Source organism: Danio rerio, chromosome 18 (genome assembly GCF_052040795.2).
Source record: "Danio rerio strain M-AB ecotype USA chromosome 18, GRCz13ab, whole genome shotgun sequence".
Taxonomy (NCBI): Eukaryota; Metazoa; Chordata; class Actinopteri; order Cypriniformes; family Danionidae; genus Danio; species Danio rerio.
The window spans coordinates 24,175,181-24,194,626 of NC_141038.1; the positions used below are offsets into that span (position 1 = coordinate 24,175,181).

At 36.1% G+C, this 19,446-nt stretch overlaps 1 protein-coding gene across 4 annotated transcripts in view; it reads left to right on the top strand.

Annotated features, from left to right (window-relative positions):
- The window catches only part of bcar1 (BCAR1 scaffold protein, Cas family member), a 181,048-nt gene that overhangs the window by 149,806 nt on the left and 11,796 nt on the right, over nucleotides 1-19,446 (top strand). For all 4 annotated transcript variants that reach the window (XM_087292457.1, XM_087292458.1, XM_087292459.1 and 1 more), the window contains 1 exon segment: nucleotides 12,328-12,471. In XM_087292457.1, the coding sequence (XP_087148583.1) occupies nucleotides 12,328-12,471 (144 nt within the window).

Consider the following 19,446-nt stretch of genomic DNA (forward strand, 5'->3'; position numbering starts at 1 on the left):
TACATTGCATCTACATGGCAACTAATTCTCAACAGATTATAAGCAGATTGTATGGTTTGGGTTGGGGTTAGGGTTAGTGTAAGTTGACGTACTGCTTATAGTCAGTTAAATGTCTGTTGAAGGAGCAGTATCAACAGATATTAAACAGACAGTCTAATACTCAAATGGACCATCAAAATAAGGTGTTACCATTAACTGGTCCAATTAATAAAAGTAAAAAATTATTATAAATCTGTTTTAATGGTATAATAAAAAAAAAAATTTATAGAGGAAAAAAAGTTATCGAACTTTATTTTTAGTTTTATTCTGTTTTGTAACTTTATTACAATAATGTAGTTGTTTTTAACTTTTAGGTTTGTAGTGTTTGGGACGCAACCATTTTTATCTTGTATAGTGTGTTAAAGTTAACATCAATTTACTTCACAATATCCCAATACAAAAAAGTCTGTCAAATCTGTGATGTTGACCAACAGATCACAAAAAAAAGCTTTCAAACATAGCAAAAATAATTACATCCAAAAAATCAATTTGAGCAACTGGACTTCTTTTTTAGGCCTATTTTGATTCATCTATTCTCATTCAGCAATATTTCTATAGCGCTTTTGTGTCAAAGCAGCTTAACATAGATCATGAAAAGATAATAAAAAGTCATAACAATAGCAAGGAGTAGAGTTGTGGTGGAATGCTGGTGTAGTTCTAGTTAAATTAACACTGTTTCAGTTCAGCTCACCAAATGTTTGCTGTTGAAATGGATCTACATTCAAAAGAAACTCAGGTAAGTAAAGGTAAAACTGAAGTGTACACCTTGCCAACATACATAGAACCCTGACCTGCATCCCCCTGGCTCACACACAGGGAATCAGACAGCTTGCCTCACAGATGGCCAGGTCTCCAGCAGTGGTAGGGGGTGATGGGGGAAATTCTTATGCACAGCTACTTATATAGAGAAAGAGTGTGTGAATATAGCGAATGTGAAGGTATGTGGGAGCCCTTCAGCGTTTGGACTTTGACCCTCATTATGTTCCAGGCTTCTGGACGCAATTATTCATGGCACTGCATTGAGTCAAAGGCAAACTTTATGGTCAGCTTTGTTAAATTTAAATGGATTAAACTATTGCAACCTTGAATCCAAAATATTTTGGAATAATTGCAGGATACTGTGTTTGTGAAAAGCTTGGGAATCTTTTTCAAAAGGAAAAACTGAAAGGAATGGCTTGCCTGGAATGTGAGACGTTCTGCAATTAATTTTGTCAAATTTGTTACCTTGAGGAAATGCTGTGTGACTTTTAAAGTAACATATTTAAATGAAAATAAAATTAATGTTGAAAAGATAAAATTTTAAGAGCTAAGAAAGAACCCTGAGCATTATTTTGTTTTATTTAGCAAAAAAACATAATCTAACGCAACATTTTAAGAAAATGTTCAACAGCAAATAATTTTTTCCCGCTTTATTCAAAGATGATGATGTAGATTTTCTAAGAATATTCTTCAGTTATGTTTAGTAAACATTTTGCTAGTGTTTAATTTGTGATAGCACATTAAAACCGGCAGCTAGCTCTGTGCAACTCTCACATGGTCAGCCACTGAAGCTAAGCAGGGCTGGTCAGCACCGTGATGGGAGACCACATGGGCAAGCTAGGTTGCTGCTAGAAGTGGTGTTAGTAAGACCAACAGGGGGCGCTCAACCTGCGGTCTGTGTGGTACCTAACACCCCAGTATAGTGTAGAGGACTCTATACTGCTCAGTGAGCGGCATCTTTCGGATGAGATGAAGATGAGATGTGGTTGGTAAAAATCCCAGCAACCTAGCCAAATTTACCAATTGGGATCTGTGCATCATGGCCTCCTAATATGGATGCCATCGCATTATCCAGGTGGATGTTGTACACTAATGGTGTATGAAGAGACCCCCCCCCCCCCCCCTCTTGCTTTGATTGTCCAGAAAAGCACTATATTAATGTAAGGATTTTTTATTAACACATGCTCAGTGGAATCGCTAATGAACCAATTAAATATTAATAACTGATTACACTCCAGCCAATGTTTACTTTTTTTAACTATATTAGTTTTAATGAACATTTTGTTGCATGGTGAAATAAGACCCATATTCTGTGATTAGCTGTAGTCACTTTTTTGCCAAATAAAGCAAATATTGTGCAGTTGTCCCCTCAGGACTTCAACGTTTGTCTACTTCTGTAATGCATTTCCTTTGTCTGGGGTTAAAATTGTTTAGCTTACGTTTCGTTCATAGCAAATTTATGCGGCAAATAATACCATCAGGGCCCTCAGAGATCTCCCAGTCTCCCCAGCAGCAGGTCTTCCATTTGCAGGCAAGGCATAGATTAAAATTAGGAACATCCATGGTTAAACGAGCCAGGCCTGGCTGGAATGTCTTCAGCAGACTTGGGCTGCGCTCTTTAGAGTGGTGGCATGTGTCATTGTGTCAGCTGGGGTAAGGAGGTCACAGCTCGTTGATGCAGCAGGGGGTACAGGGGCTTTGTAAAGCAGCCTTTACAATCTGTCTCTCTCTTCAGCACTGAACCTAATGGCCGTGTAGCTTCTGTGATTGTGACTCTTGGCCAGCTGTCATTGCGCAGGGCAACGCAGTCAGACGGTCACCGCTCCACCATTGTCTCCATCCACACCAGGGAGTGTTTGTCTCTTTGTGACATCATCATTACAGGAGATTGTTGTGACAGCTGGAGGCCTGGATGCACCCACTTTCTATGAGCAGAACCTTTCAGCTGTATTGATGAGGGCTGGATGATGGCAGTCCACCATATGTGCCATCTCCGTTCCCTGGAGCTGCGCTCATTGATAATTCACATTATTGATCGATGCTCATTTACGCCCGGCCCTTCAGAGGCTCTCAGCGGGATGGAGTGACTATTACTTAAGGCTAAGCACAGGTCTGAGAGGGCAGTGAAATAAAACACAGGGTGTACGGTAGTAAAATACCACAGCGTGGGATATATTGATGTACCTGTAAGCAAAAACAGTATGTTAGTCCATGCCTGCTATGTAGTTATACACAATCTTTGAACGGGTTTCCCATTCCAATGCTTAGTGTGTGGTGTGAACGGTGTGTCACACAATCAAAGGACGATGACTATTTTATAAGTTATACAATGCTTTTACATGCATAAAAAGCATATGAAAAGGAGAAATGAGAAACCACCAGTCCTACAGGTGGTTTGTCAAGCCCACTCACCTGTGTGGAATTGTGCAATGTTTTCACAGAGCATGGGATGCTTAAAAATAGGTGTCTGGTGCATATCAAGAGGAAAATTGTGTCAACTTCAGGTGCATGTGTGCATTCATTCAGCTGCATTCATCCAAGTGGATGGATAGATTGTGATCCCCCTAACCTAATCTATTTTCATTCACTTCTTTACACACCGTGGCCTCAGTTTTTCCCAATTGGGTAATTCCAGCTGCAGTGCTGAACTGATTGCCCATCGAAATTCTCAGCAATATCCTGTCCATTACTTGTCTTTTGTAAATGACCTTCTGTCACTGTAGAGTGGCTCACCATCTTGTATTTTGTCAATGAAAGTGTGCAAAGTTTGACTGCCAGGTAAATAAGGTTTTTCAGAGGAATTGGAAGTATTCTCTAATTTTGATCTGTGTTCTTATTCATATAAAAGTTTTTACTGTGCTTCAAAATATGTACCTCATGAAAATTGCTTTTATTCCTGTTAATCCCAGGACACACCAAGCTGACATCAGTAACACGTTTGCACACATTACACAACTGACATCAGAAGTATTGGCAATGCTCTTAATTGGACCAAAAAGCAGTATGTGAACACACCAAATGGATAACAGCTATTTGAAAAGATAGCCAAGTACTGTGCCTGCATGAGAGAATGTATCTTTCCATACCTGCAGAGTAGTCTGTATTATCATTTCACAAAGGGAAACTGGAACTAGTGCTGCACACAAACATACTATATACAAAGCAGCATTTCCATTTTCACAGTACTACTCGTTCAGTAGAGAGGGATTTGCTTGTGCAAACATATCTGATAATCCATAGCGATTGCAAATATTTAATTTATTTGATGAAAGAACAGCTGGCTTCTTTGTATTCACCCCTGACTTGTTTGTTTGCTTGATTTCACAACTTAAGGTTTTAACCCAGGCTAATTCTGAAAAGTACCTCTATACACATTTCTGGAAAGCGTCTTATACATGCCATGAGGAACGTTTTTTTTTTTTTTTCAGTGTTTTTTTTTTCAGTTTTTTGTTTCGCAAATCCACCAGAGGACACTGTGCATGCTTTTTGAGATCTCAAATTTCTCTCGCAAGTGCATTCATGCCTGATGTTCTCGCGTAAATCCACCAGTGAGTTTTTATTAACTCACCGCTGTTGACTGATTGACTGACTGACTGACTGACTGACTGACCAATCAACTGACCCACCCTCCTTCTTCCCTAATCCCAACCAATAGTATTTTTAAAAGCACTGATTGACCCGCCCACTCACTTCCCTAAACCCAACTGACAGTTTTAAGAAGCAATCCAGAAAAAGAAAAGCCCTCACCTGATTTTTACCACGTTTTCAGATTTTACCACATTTTCACCCTGTTATTTACTTGCTTATTTTACTTTTTGGCTTCTATTTTTGTCTAACCCGCTTTCTGGAACCGTTCTTCGCCAGACTTGAACTCCGTCGTCGTAGTCAGTTCCTCTCTGTGTCTCAAGTCCTCCAACATACATGGCGAGGTAACTGGACAAACTGGTAACCTTAGCCGTCCATGTGGAGGTAAGCAGTCAGCTCATAAGCGTGAAAGGGCATGTCGACATACCACTCCGTAACATTCATTTAAAGACGAATTGCAGCCATACGTAGTTCTCCAGAGACCTATTTAGGGATACGTTTTTAGAAAGAGCCTATGTTGTAAGTTTTTGTTCTTGCGCTCTGATTTGTAGCTGAACAGCCAATCAGAACACTCTCTTTCACCTACGGCTGATACCAATTCTACGTTCTGCAAACTTCCTCAAACTTGAGCCTGACAAGAGTTGACATATGGAACTCTAAACAAACTAGCCTGATGCTACCCAATGGTCGACTGTTGCATTTGTATGTCTCAACCTTTAGGATAACATCAAATACCAGTGACCTAAATATTGAGAAGACATAAAAAACAGGTCATAAACTAAACTGCACCTAGGAATGTTTAGATTCACCTTTGCTTGAATGTCAGCCTAAGTGAAAATGCAGACCGAGTGTGTGTGTGTGTGTGGTGGAGGTCATGGTGGTGTGGATGTGTCGAATGAAACACCTGCAGTTCAGTCTTAATGTGTGTGAAAGTGTGTACAGCAGCGTGGAGAATGTGGCCATTTACCAGCGCACTGTCAGAGAGACAGGTCGTGAGTGTGCCGATGTTCTGCAGATAGAGACGGGTGCTCGACGGGTCACAGGGTTTATCCAATAAATCACACCAATAACACGCTTTTACCTCACCGACAAAAAATCCCAAGGAATTTGTCATCGATTTTGCGCTGCCATTTGGGGGATAAAAAGGGCAAGAATCAGGTAGAGAGGGGCGAAGAGCAAGAGAGCAAGAGATGAGAATTAATAGTGACAGATTGCCAGCTTTCTTTAATGAGAACGGCTTAATTGGATGGTTAGAAGGGATGTCACATCTTAAGTGACAGGCTGTGTGAGTGCGAGAGTAAATATTAATACAAGATCTCTGGGATTTTTATTAGCTTACTGTCGTCTTTCTTTATTTATGTTGCACTTTCCATGCATGACAAGACACTGCAAAGTGTTGGGCAGACAGTGCAGTTCTTTTAAATGCGTTTTACATGTGTGCACTTGGGCTTTCCATTGTGCTCGTCTTGTCGTCGCTCGTGCCTGGTTACCATAGTCACTAGATTTAATCTAACAAAGCATGAAGGCCTCACAAAGAAAAGCTTCATTGAGTCTGTGCAGTTAATCAGCGCTGCTCTGCCCTCCCTGACAATAAGTGAAGACTCGCGCTGATCTAAACCTAAAAAAACAATTATATCTTATCCAGATTACTTTGGATGTTTGTGTAATTTCTATTATTCTCAGTGTTGATTCTCGCTCTTGCTCTCTCTCTTTCTCTCTTTGTGGTAAACATTAATATTATCTATTATCTTTTTTTTTGTTCTATGACGTATAATTTAGTAATGTAGTCTTTTTCAAATAAAGATTTTTTTGTACTATAAATCATTAATGCTTCACAAACAAATTATAACATTTATGTTATAATGAGAATATGTTTAAATATAAGTAAAAGAATAGTCGTTTTTGAGCAAATCAATAAATATTTAATTCAGTTCATCTTTATTTCTATAGCACTTTTACAATGTAGATTGCTTCAAAGCAGCCTAACATAGAAGTTCTAGTAGATTGAAATTGAAATTGTGTCAGTCCAGTTTTCAGAGTTGAAGTTCAGTTTAGTTCAGTTCACTGTGGTTTAATTTTCACTGCTGAAAGTCCAAACACTGAAGAGCAAATACATTGATGTGCAGCTCCACAAGTCCCGAACCAAGAAAGGCAGTGACGAGAAACAAACTTCACCAACTGACGAAAGTAAAGGAAAAAAACCAGGCTCAGTTGAGCATGATTATTTCTCCTCTGGATAAACTTCTTGTGCAGAGCTGCAGTCTAGGCAAAAGGGGCTGGAGAACGCTGGACATCCATTGTGGAAAAGCTGCAGGTGTAAGGCACCGGTGGGTGTTCAAGCTGGCCCATGAGATCCATGTGGAGACTCGTCTCTCACTGGGTCTTTCAGGAATCAGTTTTGTGCGTTCCACTCCTCCATGACCACCACAGCATGTGGTTGGGATACGGCCTTGTCCAGGATTATGGAGACCTTTAAAAGTCCTAGAAGTTTAGGGGTCATAAATAAGTAGGCTCAACCTCCTTTAGTAGACTTTGCTATTCTAGGTACTACCAATCCCTGAGTTTTGAGATGTTAAAGAGCGGGTTGGATTGTAGCGAGACAGAAGGTTGGTTAGATAAACAGAAGCTACATTATTTAAAGCTTTATAGGCAAGAGGCAATGTTTTAAATCAATACAGAACTTAACAGGCAGCAGGCAGTAGGATAAAATTTGGGCTGATATGATCATATTTTTTAGACCTGGTAAGAACTCTGGCAGCTGCATTTGGCACTAACTGAAGCTTATGAATAGAGGATGCTGGGTAACCAGCAGATAGAGCATTACAGTAATCCAGTCTAGAAGTCATAAAAGCATGAACTAGCTTTTCTGCATCTAAGATAGACTGCATGCTTTGAAACTATACAGTTATTTATCTTTAAAATAAAAAGAGGAATAATCTTATATTTGGTTGCTGGTATTTAAGCAAAAAATATATATTAAGGTAAATGTAATGTAAAATGTAAATTTTCTCAATTTTTACTCACCTTCAAGTGGTTCCAAACCTATGAGTTTTGAGCACAAATAAAGATATTTTAAAGAAAGCTGGGAACCTGTAACCTTTATGTCCAATTGCATAAAAACATTTGCTATGGAAGTCAATGGTTACATCCCAGCTTTCTTTAAAATATCTTCTTTTGTGATTATCACAAGAAAGAAACTCATAAAGGTTTGAAAAATTTAAAGGGTGAGTAAACAATGACAGATTTGTCATTTTTGGGTGGACTATCCCTTCAATGAAAACAAATCACAATGCATGAAAAAATGAATAATGTATAAACAGATTAATATAACCCATTCATGCAACATTAAACCAGTATTAGGATTACTATGTTTGTATCAGTGACACATGCAAGTATCTGTAGTTTAGTATGCAAGAAGTGATGCCATGCACAAGTCTGGCACAATGCGTTCCTATAGTCTGGCTGCTGTGAACTGATAAAGGCAGAAGGAGAGCGAGAATGAAAGCGCAAGTAATCTCATTAACTCAGTGTTATGAGTGAAAGCCAGCAATCGTGTATAACTGGCCTCCGGGGAATCATGAAACCTGTATAAAGCTCACTCCACCTAGATCATTACAGTCCACACCTCACCAGTGCACACAAACTAACACTGCCCCATCTAAACATGCTTCGTGTTAAGGAGTGAATGCTCATTTTCACAGTGGGCAGAGCGCATTACTAACATACTAAAGCACTAAACCTCTGGAGGCCATGTTTTACGCTGATTTTGCTCTGCTTAATGCTGAACAAAACCCTTTGACCGTGGTAAAATCACTTAGAGCCAGAACAATCCGTTTTATGATTCGTAAGGAATCACTATATCAAACTGCTTTGGAATATTGTCTAAATAAATTAAAAGCAGGGGACTAAAATCTGTTTTTAAATGTCACTAGTACATTTGGACATCACTATGTTATAATGTTGAGCATAAAAAATGTGAACATTTAAAAGCTTTACTCAATTATTAAGGTTTGTAAGTGTGATTTATTTGATTTGATAAGACTTTTATCATGCCTTAAAAAGCCTTCAAAATGTAAACCAACATATTGTGCAGAAAATGATTAAGTACTATAACACATTGAATTATTTACGGAACATGCTGGTCAAATAATTGTTATCTTAACTTATCACACAACAGCTCCCAGCAGGCACAGGATGTCAGCATGACATCAGATTGACGTTGTACACCAACGTCGTGGGACGTTGCATTTTGAAAATGAAAATTGAATTGAAGTCAGAACACAGCAGCAGAACGACATTAGTGTCCAATGTCAGACAGATGTTGGATTTTGGTCACTTTCCAATGCAACCTAAAAACAACCAAACAACAACGTCTAATGATGTTACAGCTTGATGTTGTGTGGATGTTATCAATATGAAGTCTATCAGACATTAGATTTTGGTTGCCATACCCTCAAGAATAAATGTCAGTATTTGATGTCAAAATGATGTTTATTTAAGATGCTGGCTTGACGTTGGATTTCGGTCACTTTCCAACACAACCTAAAATCAACCAAATATTTCACATCGTTGTTGGACATCAAAATAACATTGTCCCAAGACGCTGTCTAGATATTGAATTTTGGTCACCCGACATCATGACCTAAATCTAACCTAATATTAACATCTTATGATGTGTGCCTGCTGGGCTGTTTATATATCCAAATAAATAAATTTGGCCAACTTTATCCACAAACATATTGATGTAATTGTTAGATTTTTTTGTGTGTGTTTTGTATGGTATGTAGGTAAAGACAAATTCTAAGTCCTTCTCTGTAGTGTGTGTGTGTATATATATATATATATATATATATATATATATATATATATATATATATATATATATATATATATATATATATATATAAATATATTAAAAAAAAAAAAAAATATATATATATATATATATATATATATATATATATATATATATATATATATATATATATATATATATATATATATATATATATGATGACAGTACATAATATTTTTTTATAATGATACTCGTACTTATATTGAAGTGCACATTAAAGACTTAACTATGTTAATTAGGTTAACAGGTTAAATTGGAAACAGCGATTTGTTCTTTAGCAAGGGGGTTAATTATATTGATGTTAAAATTTGTTACATTTTTAGAACAGTTTTTTTTCCAGCCTCTTAAAGAAATAAGACTTTCCTAGAAGAAAATATAATAAATACTGTTAAGATTTCCTTTCTTTTTAAACATCACTTGGGCAATATTTGAAAGATACAGTGCTTAGCGTGAATAAGTACACTCAGTTTAAAAAAAAAAAAATTTCTCCATTTCTCAGTGAATATATTTAATGTATTTAGGTGCATTTAAGCAAAACAGATTTATTAAACAGATATATTTATTAAAATAATATTTTAGTCATCAAACATATTTAGAAATTGAAAGATAATACAATTAAATTCAAGCAAAATATTGCAAAAAATAAAATAAAAATACAGCCTGTACAATTTCAACTAAAATTTAAATTTTTTTTTGCTTCTCTTGATTTTTCCTCTTTTTGTAAAATTAGTATTAAATAATTTTCTTTAAAAGAAATTTGGCTGTACTAGTTTTTGGTTAGATAAGCTCCAGATTAGGCTTCAGTAGTGACTATATAATATTGTATCGACAACGACATACACACTACACACACACTAGTGGAGTTCCCACTGGTCCAAGTGTGTGTTATGATTGGTATTATGTCTACAGCATTGTACAAATAAGGGGTCGCAGTTTGTTTTCATTTCCCAGGCTCACGTGCTTGACACAGTCTTCGATGCGTAAGACAGAAGGTAAACAAGCAGACAAAAGGACGGGCCATGTTCCCACGGGGACCTCTGAGACCCCAGATTTGTTGTAGTAATGCTTTTGTTAACCTGGTGTGAATGGCGCCATCAGGGCATTGTCTTTTTGTGGCCCATTTACTCTATCAATATCCATGAATTTCCATGATTGATCATCATTTATATAATTAACGATCACTTAACTGATTAATCGATAACCTTCATAATGCATAACGTGTCTACTTAAGTAGCACATTGTCACTGGGATGACAAGATGGAAAAAATACAAAACAAAGGCATATTTATTCAAAAGTAAATGTTTTAATGTGAATAAATGGCTAGCATGATTGTGAAAAGATAATTCAATGACTAATGTACAACATGTAAATAGCACAGATGTCTCGAATGTTCACATTAGCCAGGTTTCTATCTTAATGTGAAGTGGATCCTTTCAGTGTTTGCAAAAAAAAAAAAAAAAAGAGAGAGAGAAAAAATCCCAAATGTAAATTAGGTGAAAATCCATCAATTAATGATACTGTGTTCACACCAAATGAAGAGCAGTTTCACTTGCTCTAGTTTATCCACAGGATGTTTTTTTAATTTAAGTGAATTTTCCACTCAAGTTAAATTATTTGAACTTGTGTGGAAGAAGCAACTGAGATGAATTCCATGTGTTTGTGGCAAAATTGTTATTTATTCTCAAATTATTACTTACCCCAGAATGTAAACAATATCATTGTCCATCTCTAATCTGCTAAATGCTTGAAACTAGTGGAGTTGGCAAATGGTGGAAATTTATTCGCACATTTGCAATGATTTTGTATGCAATCTTCTTATGCTACTTACAGTGCTCAGCATAATTAAGTACACACTTTAAAAATTGTCCATTTCTCAGTGAATATAGGAAATGCATTGTGGTGCATTCAAACAATACAGAATTATTAAAAAGATATATTTATAATAATACTATTTAGTCACCAAACATATTTAGAAATTGAAAGATAACACAATTAAATTCAAGCAAAATATTAATAAAAAAATTACAACCTAAAAAATGTAAACTAATTTTCATTTATTTATTTTTTGCTTCTCTTGATTTTTCCTCATTTAAAAAAATGTATTTAATATTTTTCTATAACATTTAAATTTGGGTGTATTAGTTTTTGGACTATTATTGTAAGTTATTTTGTTAGATAAGCTCCAGATTAGCCTTCTGTACTGCCTAATCAAATGTATATGCACAAATATAATATTGTGTAGCTTTCTATTAAAATATGAATTTAAAAGATAGATTTGTGAGAGGTGTACTTACATATGCTGTCGCTTTTGGTGTTTCTTTTGGTGTTTCCATTGACTTCCACTTTAACCACATTTTTTTGACTGCAAAACCATGATACCATATAATCATGCATTTTTGATTGTTGGTGGTTTTTCCTGTTGGGACGAGGTCGAATTTGTAACTTTCACTGTTGATTTTCAGTTGGCACCATTAACCCTTTAGATGGGCAAAAATGCTTAGTTTCCGGATTTTTATATGGAGTTTAACAGCAAATTAAAGTGTGTGTATGTGTGTGTGAGTGTGTAAGAGTGACCTTTATGCACTAACCTTGATGTGTCTGAGAAAATCAAAATATGCATCTCAGCTCTCAGAACTACATGGAGTAAACAAAAACAAAGACTGTGTATTTATGCACCATCAAATGTGGTTATAATGGAAGTCACCAGGGCAAAAACTGCAGCCAACAGTAAATTAGAGACAAAATGGAAAATCTAACAAAGCATTAAAGCCGATGTTGTTACTAATCGTTCACGTGTCCTAAACTGTGATAAAAGGTTAAAAAACCCCAGTCCACAATTACGTTTTATATTAAAAATACATAATTTTGTGTTTTTTTCACCAAATCAGTGATATAATTTGTGAACTTGGCATTTAAAGAGGTAAAATCCTGTAATTTTGAGGTTGAGGTTGATTAGCAGACAAAAAACCTTGACCAAATCGATCATAAATAAAGTGCATCAGTTATCAACATTATTATCAGAATTATCAACAATCCATCACCAGTTAATTGTTTGTATCTCATGCAGTTGTTTTTCTGTCTTTCTCAGGTGGTTGTTCCCACACGGGTTGGTCAAGTGTATGTGTATGACACGGGAAAAAATGAACAGGACGAATATGATGTCCCGAGACACCTTCCACCCAGCCAGGACATCTATGACGTGCCACCCACCCGAACCCAGTACATCCAACAGGTAAAGAGTTCAGCAGAAAGAGCGACTGTGTCACTGCCTTGAGTTACAGATGTGCTTTAATGTCCATGTGAAGATCATTACACTGTAGGTTATTTGATAGCTTGTAATTTGTGCCTGAGCCAGTTGAAAATCGTTATTGATGATAATAGTCTTTAAGTGTATCGCAGACATCTGTAATGTGTGTGTGTGTGTGTGTAATAGATGATCGTCACACACTCTGGCAGACTCTAGAGAAGAGCCTTCACACTCATTAATAATACAAGCAATGAGAATATAAAATCCTTCTTTCATTTTCTTGCTTTTCTTCAAGAATTTCCATTAATTGTTTGAAGATTTCTTTCTTGCTTTCTTTCTTTCTTTCTTTCGATTTTCTTTTTCTTTTATTCTTTCTTTCTCTCCTTTCTTTCTTTCTTTCTTTCTTTTTCCTGATTTTTAAGATTTAGTTTTTTTCTCATTGATTCTTTTTTTCATTCTTTCTTTTTCTAGATTTTGAAAATGTAGTTTTTTTCTCTTTCATTCTTTCTTCATTCCTGATTTTTTCTCTTATTCTTTCTGTCTTTGTCTTGATTTTTTCTTTCATACTTTCTCTTGATTTTTTTTCTTTCATACTTTCTCTTGATTTTAAAGATTTTCTTTTTTTGAAGTTTATTTCTCCTTTTTTTATTTCTTTCCTTCTTTTATTTCCTTTCTTTTATTTCCTTTCTTTTATTTTTTCTTTATCATTTGTTTTGATTTTCTTTTCTTTCTTTCTATTGATTTTGAAGATTTTATTCTTTCTTTCTCTTTCATTCATTCTAACTTTTTTTTCTTGATTTTGTTTGTTTGTTTCTCCTGATTTAGTTTTTTTCTCATTCTTTCTTTCATTCTTTGTTTTTCTAGATTTGTTTTTTTTTTGTTTTTCTTTTTTTCTTTCTCTTATTTTTCTTTATTTTATTATTTAGTTTTTTCCCTTGATTTTGAAGATTTTCTTTTTTGAAGATTTTCTTTCTCCTTTATTCTTCATTTCTTTCTTTCTTTCTTTTTTTGGGTTTTCTTTCTTAGTTTTTCTTTCTTTCTTTCATTTTCTTGATTTTCTTTCTTTGTTTTTCTTTCTTTTCTTTTTTTCTTTCTTTCTTTCTTTCTTTCTTTCTTTCTTTCTTTCTTTCTTTCTTTCTTTCTTTCTTTCTTACAATTTCTCTTTTTCACTCAATTTAATCATTTTTTATTTGTTTTTAAAGCAACTGTGTTTATTTAATTTTCATCACTCATTTTTTCGGTCTATTGTTTTCTTAATCTATCACTTTTATTTGTTCTTTTGTCCGATCTTCTGTCTTTCTGTCTTCATTCCTTTTGTACATTTTTACTCTTTCGCTCGCTGTTTCTCTCTCTGTTCTCCCGCATCTTTATATTCCTGTTGGCTCGATGATTGCATGCCTATTTTTAGATGAGGTCATGCATTACTTGCAGTGGAAGTAGATATTTCAGTGTCTGGAGGCATTTCAAAAAGAAGGTCAGCATTGTGTGTGCGTCTGTGTATGTGAAGCAGAATATCCTGAGACTGAGTACTGTGTGTGTCTATGAGGGAGAATGTGCTGTCAGCGAGATCAGTCCTTCAATGCAGCACACTGCAGCACACATACACATACACACACACACACTCCTGGAGCACAGAGAGAAAGACAAAGCCTAGCTCATGGCAAGGGCCACGAATACCCAGACCTCAAAATTCCAACACACACACAGCCTGCAGCACAGCCATACAGATAGAAACATGGATGACTGCTAAGACCTGACCACATGCTGTAAATGACAGACTGGACAAAACAGGATACATTGCTTGTCATTTTTTTTGGCCAAACACAACCGTATTTCCAGGAGAAAGTACTGTACAAACACAACTGCTGTAAAATTAACATTAAAATACACATGGAAGGAGAATGAGGTGCCATTTACACTAATGTGTTTTTGTATTAAAACACATACGTTTTGTTTAAGTTATGCCTGGTGTTAAGTTATGCCTACTCTGCCATCTTCAATTCTGTGAAAGCTGAGCACTATAAAAATCCTGAAGAACTTGGTATTGTTTTGGATACGCAGGTGATTTGTTTCAGTATAGACGGACGGAAACTGAAACTTTTCAAAACAGAAGCATGACTATCTGCTCTCTGATTGGTCTTCTGGACATTTGCATATAATTCCCTGATTCGTCAAGCCTTGTATAACTATTACACAGGTGGTAGATTGTAAGTTCTGATGCAGGCAAAACTTTCACATGCCCAGTGAGTGTGAATGGTCAGGTATCATGCATTTTATGTTGTATAGTGTGAAAGGAGATAATTTTTCTGAAATGCAATACAAAATTCAGTCTGGACGAAAAGCATTTTCAATCTAATTCTGTTTTTTTTTTTTTTTTTTTTTTTAAAGAAAAACACACTAGTGTAAATTGTGTAAACGAGTTATTTGTAAATGAAGAAGAAAGAAATTGTGGCCAACAATAAAGTTAATTAACAAGTGCATGTTAGTATGGCTGTTTAACTTTTTTTTTTTTGAATCGAGTCCAATACCATTTTGAAATTGGTATAATTTTGAAATTCTAATCGATTCCTCAACGTTGTTGAGGAATCTGATTCCTACTTCTCACACCCTGCCAATAGTAATAACTATCAAACAAGCTCATTGAAGCTCATAATTATTGGATGAAAGGCACAGAAATATAGTGTGTCTAAAATGCATGTGAGCAGTTGAAGTGTAAAGTGTAAACTTTCAGGTCAGCCGCATTATATTTGTATCACAGAATAAAACAATGATAACAACATAAATATAAATGAATTAAAGGAAAATGTATTATGCATTCACAAATTGCTTTATTTATTATTTAACATACAGTAATATTTAATAATATTTCAACATGACATACCATAACCACTTTTAGAAATGGCTAAATCGTTGAAGCGAACTATGTGGAAAAACCTTTCACAGAAATGCATCATTCATTCATTCATTTTCTTGTTGGCTTAGTCCCTTTATTAATCTGGGGTCGCCACAGCGGAATGAACTGCCAACTCATTCAGCGTGTTTTTAACCAGCAGATGCCCTTCCCGCCACAACCTATCCCTGGGAAACATCCACAAACACTCACACACACTCATACACTACGGACAATTTAGCCTACCCAATTCACCTGTACCACATATCTTTGGATTGTGGGGGAAACCGGAGCACCCGAAGGAAACCCACGCGAAGGCAGGGAGAACATGCAAACTCCACACAGAAAGGCCAACTGAGCCGAGGATCGAACCATCGACCCAGCTACCTTCTTGCTGTGAGGCGACAGCACTACCTATTGCTCCACTGCTTCGCCGAAATGCATCATGTGTTTGATAATTATTAGCAAACAGGCATCTAAATAAGAGAGTTAGTTCTTTTTAAATTAAAATGAAGATGAGCTCTTAATGAAGAATTAGTTCCCTTCGATTTAAATTGATTCCAACCTCAAAACTAACTCTCGATTCTCAATGCCTCGGAATCAAAGATTAACTATATAATCTGCTAAACTTCATATGCTATCAGTGAATGTGAAGGCTGATTTTTTTGTGGTGATCAGGTGTTCACAAAGCTTACACACTTACTATACAAGGCAACACCAAACCAGGCCAGTCTTCAGTCAGAACTAAAATAGCAACACACTACTGAAGAAATTAGACAGCCATGTTGATGAGTGCATATTCAGGGGGATCAAAAGAAACTATTTTAAATGAGTTTGCACTCACAAAAAAGCTGAAAAAAGTTATGAAGTAGGATGTATCTTTCTATTGTGCATATGTCAAATGCCTACTTTTTAGGTTGTGTTGGAAAGTGACAAAATCCAATGTCTAGCCAACATCTTAAACCCATGTCATATTGATGACAAATACTGACATTTATTCGTCAGGTATGGGAACCAAAATCCAACGTCTGATAGACATCATAGTGGTAATGTCCACACAACATCAAGCTGTAAGATCATTAGACGTTGATATTTGGTTGATTTTTAGGTTGGACGTTGAACTTTGACATCGATCTGACGTTGGGTTCTGACATTAACCTGATTTGGAGTACAACGTCAATGTGATGTCATATTGATGTCTTGTGCCAGCAGAGTATGTTTGCCCATCCTACCAAATGGAATTTACTCTCAACTGTGCATGCATTAATAAACAAAAGTATACTTTTGCTAGTTTCTCAGTGATGGGTTGCAGCTGGAAGGGCATCCACTACATACATGTAAAACATCTGTTGGAGAAGCTGGCGGTTCATTCCACTATAGTGAACCCTGATTAATAAAGGGACTAAGTTGAAAAGAAAATGAATGAATACTTTTGCTATAGCAAGTTTTGCCACGATGTTGAATTCTATTGCTTGGTTTCTCACACCAACAAAGAATGCTGCAAGCTAAACCAGCCAGTTCAAAATCGCTCCAAATATTGCTTGTAATAAATCGGCGTCTCTCCGATTAGAGTGATAGGAAGGGAGAAAAAGCTAAGACGTTTAATCAAATGGAGCTGGCACGGCTTCTGCTGGATGCTCAATGAGAGCTTTTGGTATTCATGGTTTCTCTTGCCTCAGTCTCTGGCTGCAGGCTCTCCTGAGGGCACACAACAGATTGAGAGCCATTGTTTGGCCAGCATTATAAATGCTAATGGTGTTTGTGTAAGGGTGTGTGTATGTGTGGTTGCTGCAGTATTGATTGATAGAAGTGTAGAGTAGACATGACTTCAGAACACTGGGATAGTTCTGTGTGAATTTACGGTCGTAGCTTGAGGTGTAAATTGTTTAAATCTGTGGATTGCTGATGATTGCAGAACTCGCCGATATACAGAAATAGTTTCATTTTTACCTAGAGCATTTCACTTTGCATGTGACATATTTCTGTTGTAAATAATTATTATTTTTGGCAGCATATATTTCTCTGGAGTCATCTGGAGCCCGGGGGAGTAATAAATGATGAAGTAATAGTATATTATGCTTGAAATGTGACATTTTATTTGTACATAAAAAAACATCTTGTAGAAAATGAAGTCTAACAGCTGCATTTGTAATGATAGACATTTTCAGCTATTACCACCCTTAGAGGGCAGTTTGTGAACCACTGGTTTAAATTATTAATGGCTTAGTATTAAACTGAAAAGTGTGTGTGACAGTCTTTCTTAGACGAGATTACACTTCATTTTCATCCAAATTCCCACAACCTCATTTCACCCACATCAGATGCAGTAATGGAAAGAATCACACTTTAATGGCTGCTAGCACTATAAAGCATTTACTGGGTTTTAATTCTTTGCTAACATTCAAGCCCTTTGTGTGTGTGTGTGTGTGTGTGTGTGTGTGTGTGTGTGTGTGTGTGTGTGTGTGTGTGTGTGTGTGTGTGTGTGTGTGTGCCTGCGTGCGTGCGTGCGTGCGTGTGTGTGTGTGTGTGTGTGTGGTTATTGTTTCTTGTTTGGATCAAGTGCTGAAGGCATTATTTGATATTTATATCAGTTGTCAAAGGTCTGACAGAGCGTTAAGGCAGGAAGTCACACTTCATTTTTAGCATGTTCTGAAACTCGAGTCAGCGCTACTGCTGTATTTATAAGAGCTCATGCATCTGAGAGTCTATGGGTTTTCTTAAATATACATCTCGGGGCAACCTCATTTGTTAGAATAACTTATAAATAAACACGTTTTTAGTTTTCTAAAATATTTTTCTTTGCAGCTAGATCTAGGGTCTCTGTATTGTACTTATATACGCTATATTATTATGAATATAGGCCTATATATAGATAGATAGACAGACAGACAGCAGATAGATAGATAGATAGATAGATAGATCGATAGATAGATAGATAGATAGATAGATAGATAGATAGATAGATAGATAGATAGATAGATAGATAGATAGATAGATAGATAGATAGATAGATAGATAGATAGATAGATAGATAGATAGATAGATAGATAGATAGATAGATAGATAGATTAATGAAAACTTTTATTCGGCAAGAACTATTTAAATAGTTTCAAAGGCACATTCATAATGTTACAAAATATTTCCATTTTGAATTAACTATTTTGAGCTTACTGTTCATCCTGAAAAAAACAACATCAAAATATCCACAGGAAATGGCAAAAACAATTTTGCCAGTTTACTTTACCATAGCACAACATTCCTAATAACTTGTATGGTTTCCCTTGTGAATATGATCACAGGGTTTTCTTATCATATTTTGGGTAGAATAATTCATTTGCCATATTTTGGCAGTTGATGCGTGTCATAAATATATATCAGATATCATTGTTTATGCTCATCTCCTGTATTTTTACATTGAATTTAAATTGTATTTTAAACAATGTTTGTGATGTTATTTTATCCCGTGAAGTACTTTGAAATGTGCAATTTTCATTCGGTCTTTGACGTAATCTCAAATAGAGTTAACTTTGTAACAAAGGTTCGGTAGTGGAACCTTACCTCAATTTACCTCTTAAACCAATCACTTACTCTCTAAAACTTATTTAAGGCAGACCAGCCCTCTAGCACTGTTCTTCTCGTTCTCTCAAACCCAACCTCCCTCCCTTTATTCCTTTGCTTCCCATAAACTATCCTTATAACCCTCTCTTCCCTCCTGGGTTGAATCAGGGCGTCCAATCACTCTACCAAAATATTACAGAGATGGTACCCCCACTCTGAGTCTCTGGGCATTATCGTAGGACACCCGATCAACCTACCTATCTGTTCACTGTTTATCCTCTTACTTCCCTTCAACTTCATCCCACTGTTCCCTTACCATCTCTTTCATCCCTACAATAAAGTCTAGCTCAAAGTATGGCATGGTCCTTGTTGGTGAACTAAAACATAAAGACAGGGCAGAACATCTAGAAGCTCCTCCCCCCCTTTTTTTTTTTTTTTTTTTACAAAACAGCCAATAGCATTTCATTTTAACCACAGCTCTGCCAGTGAGAATGGTTGAGCTCAAATGCATC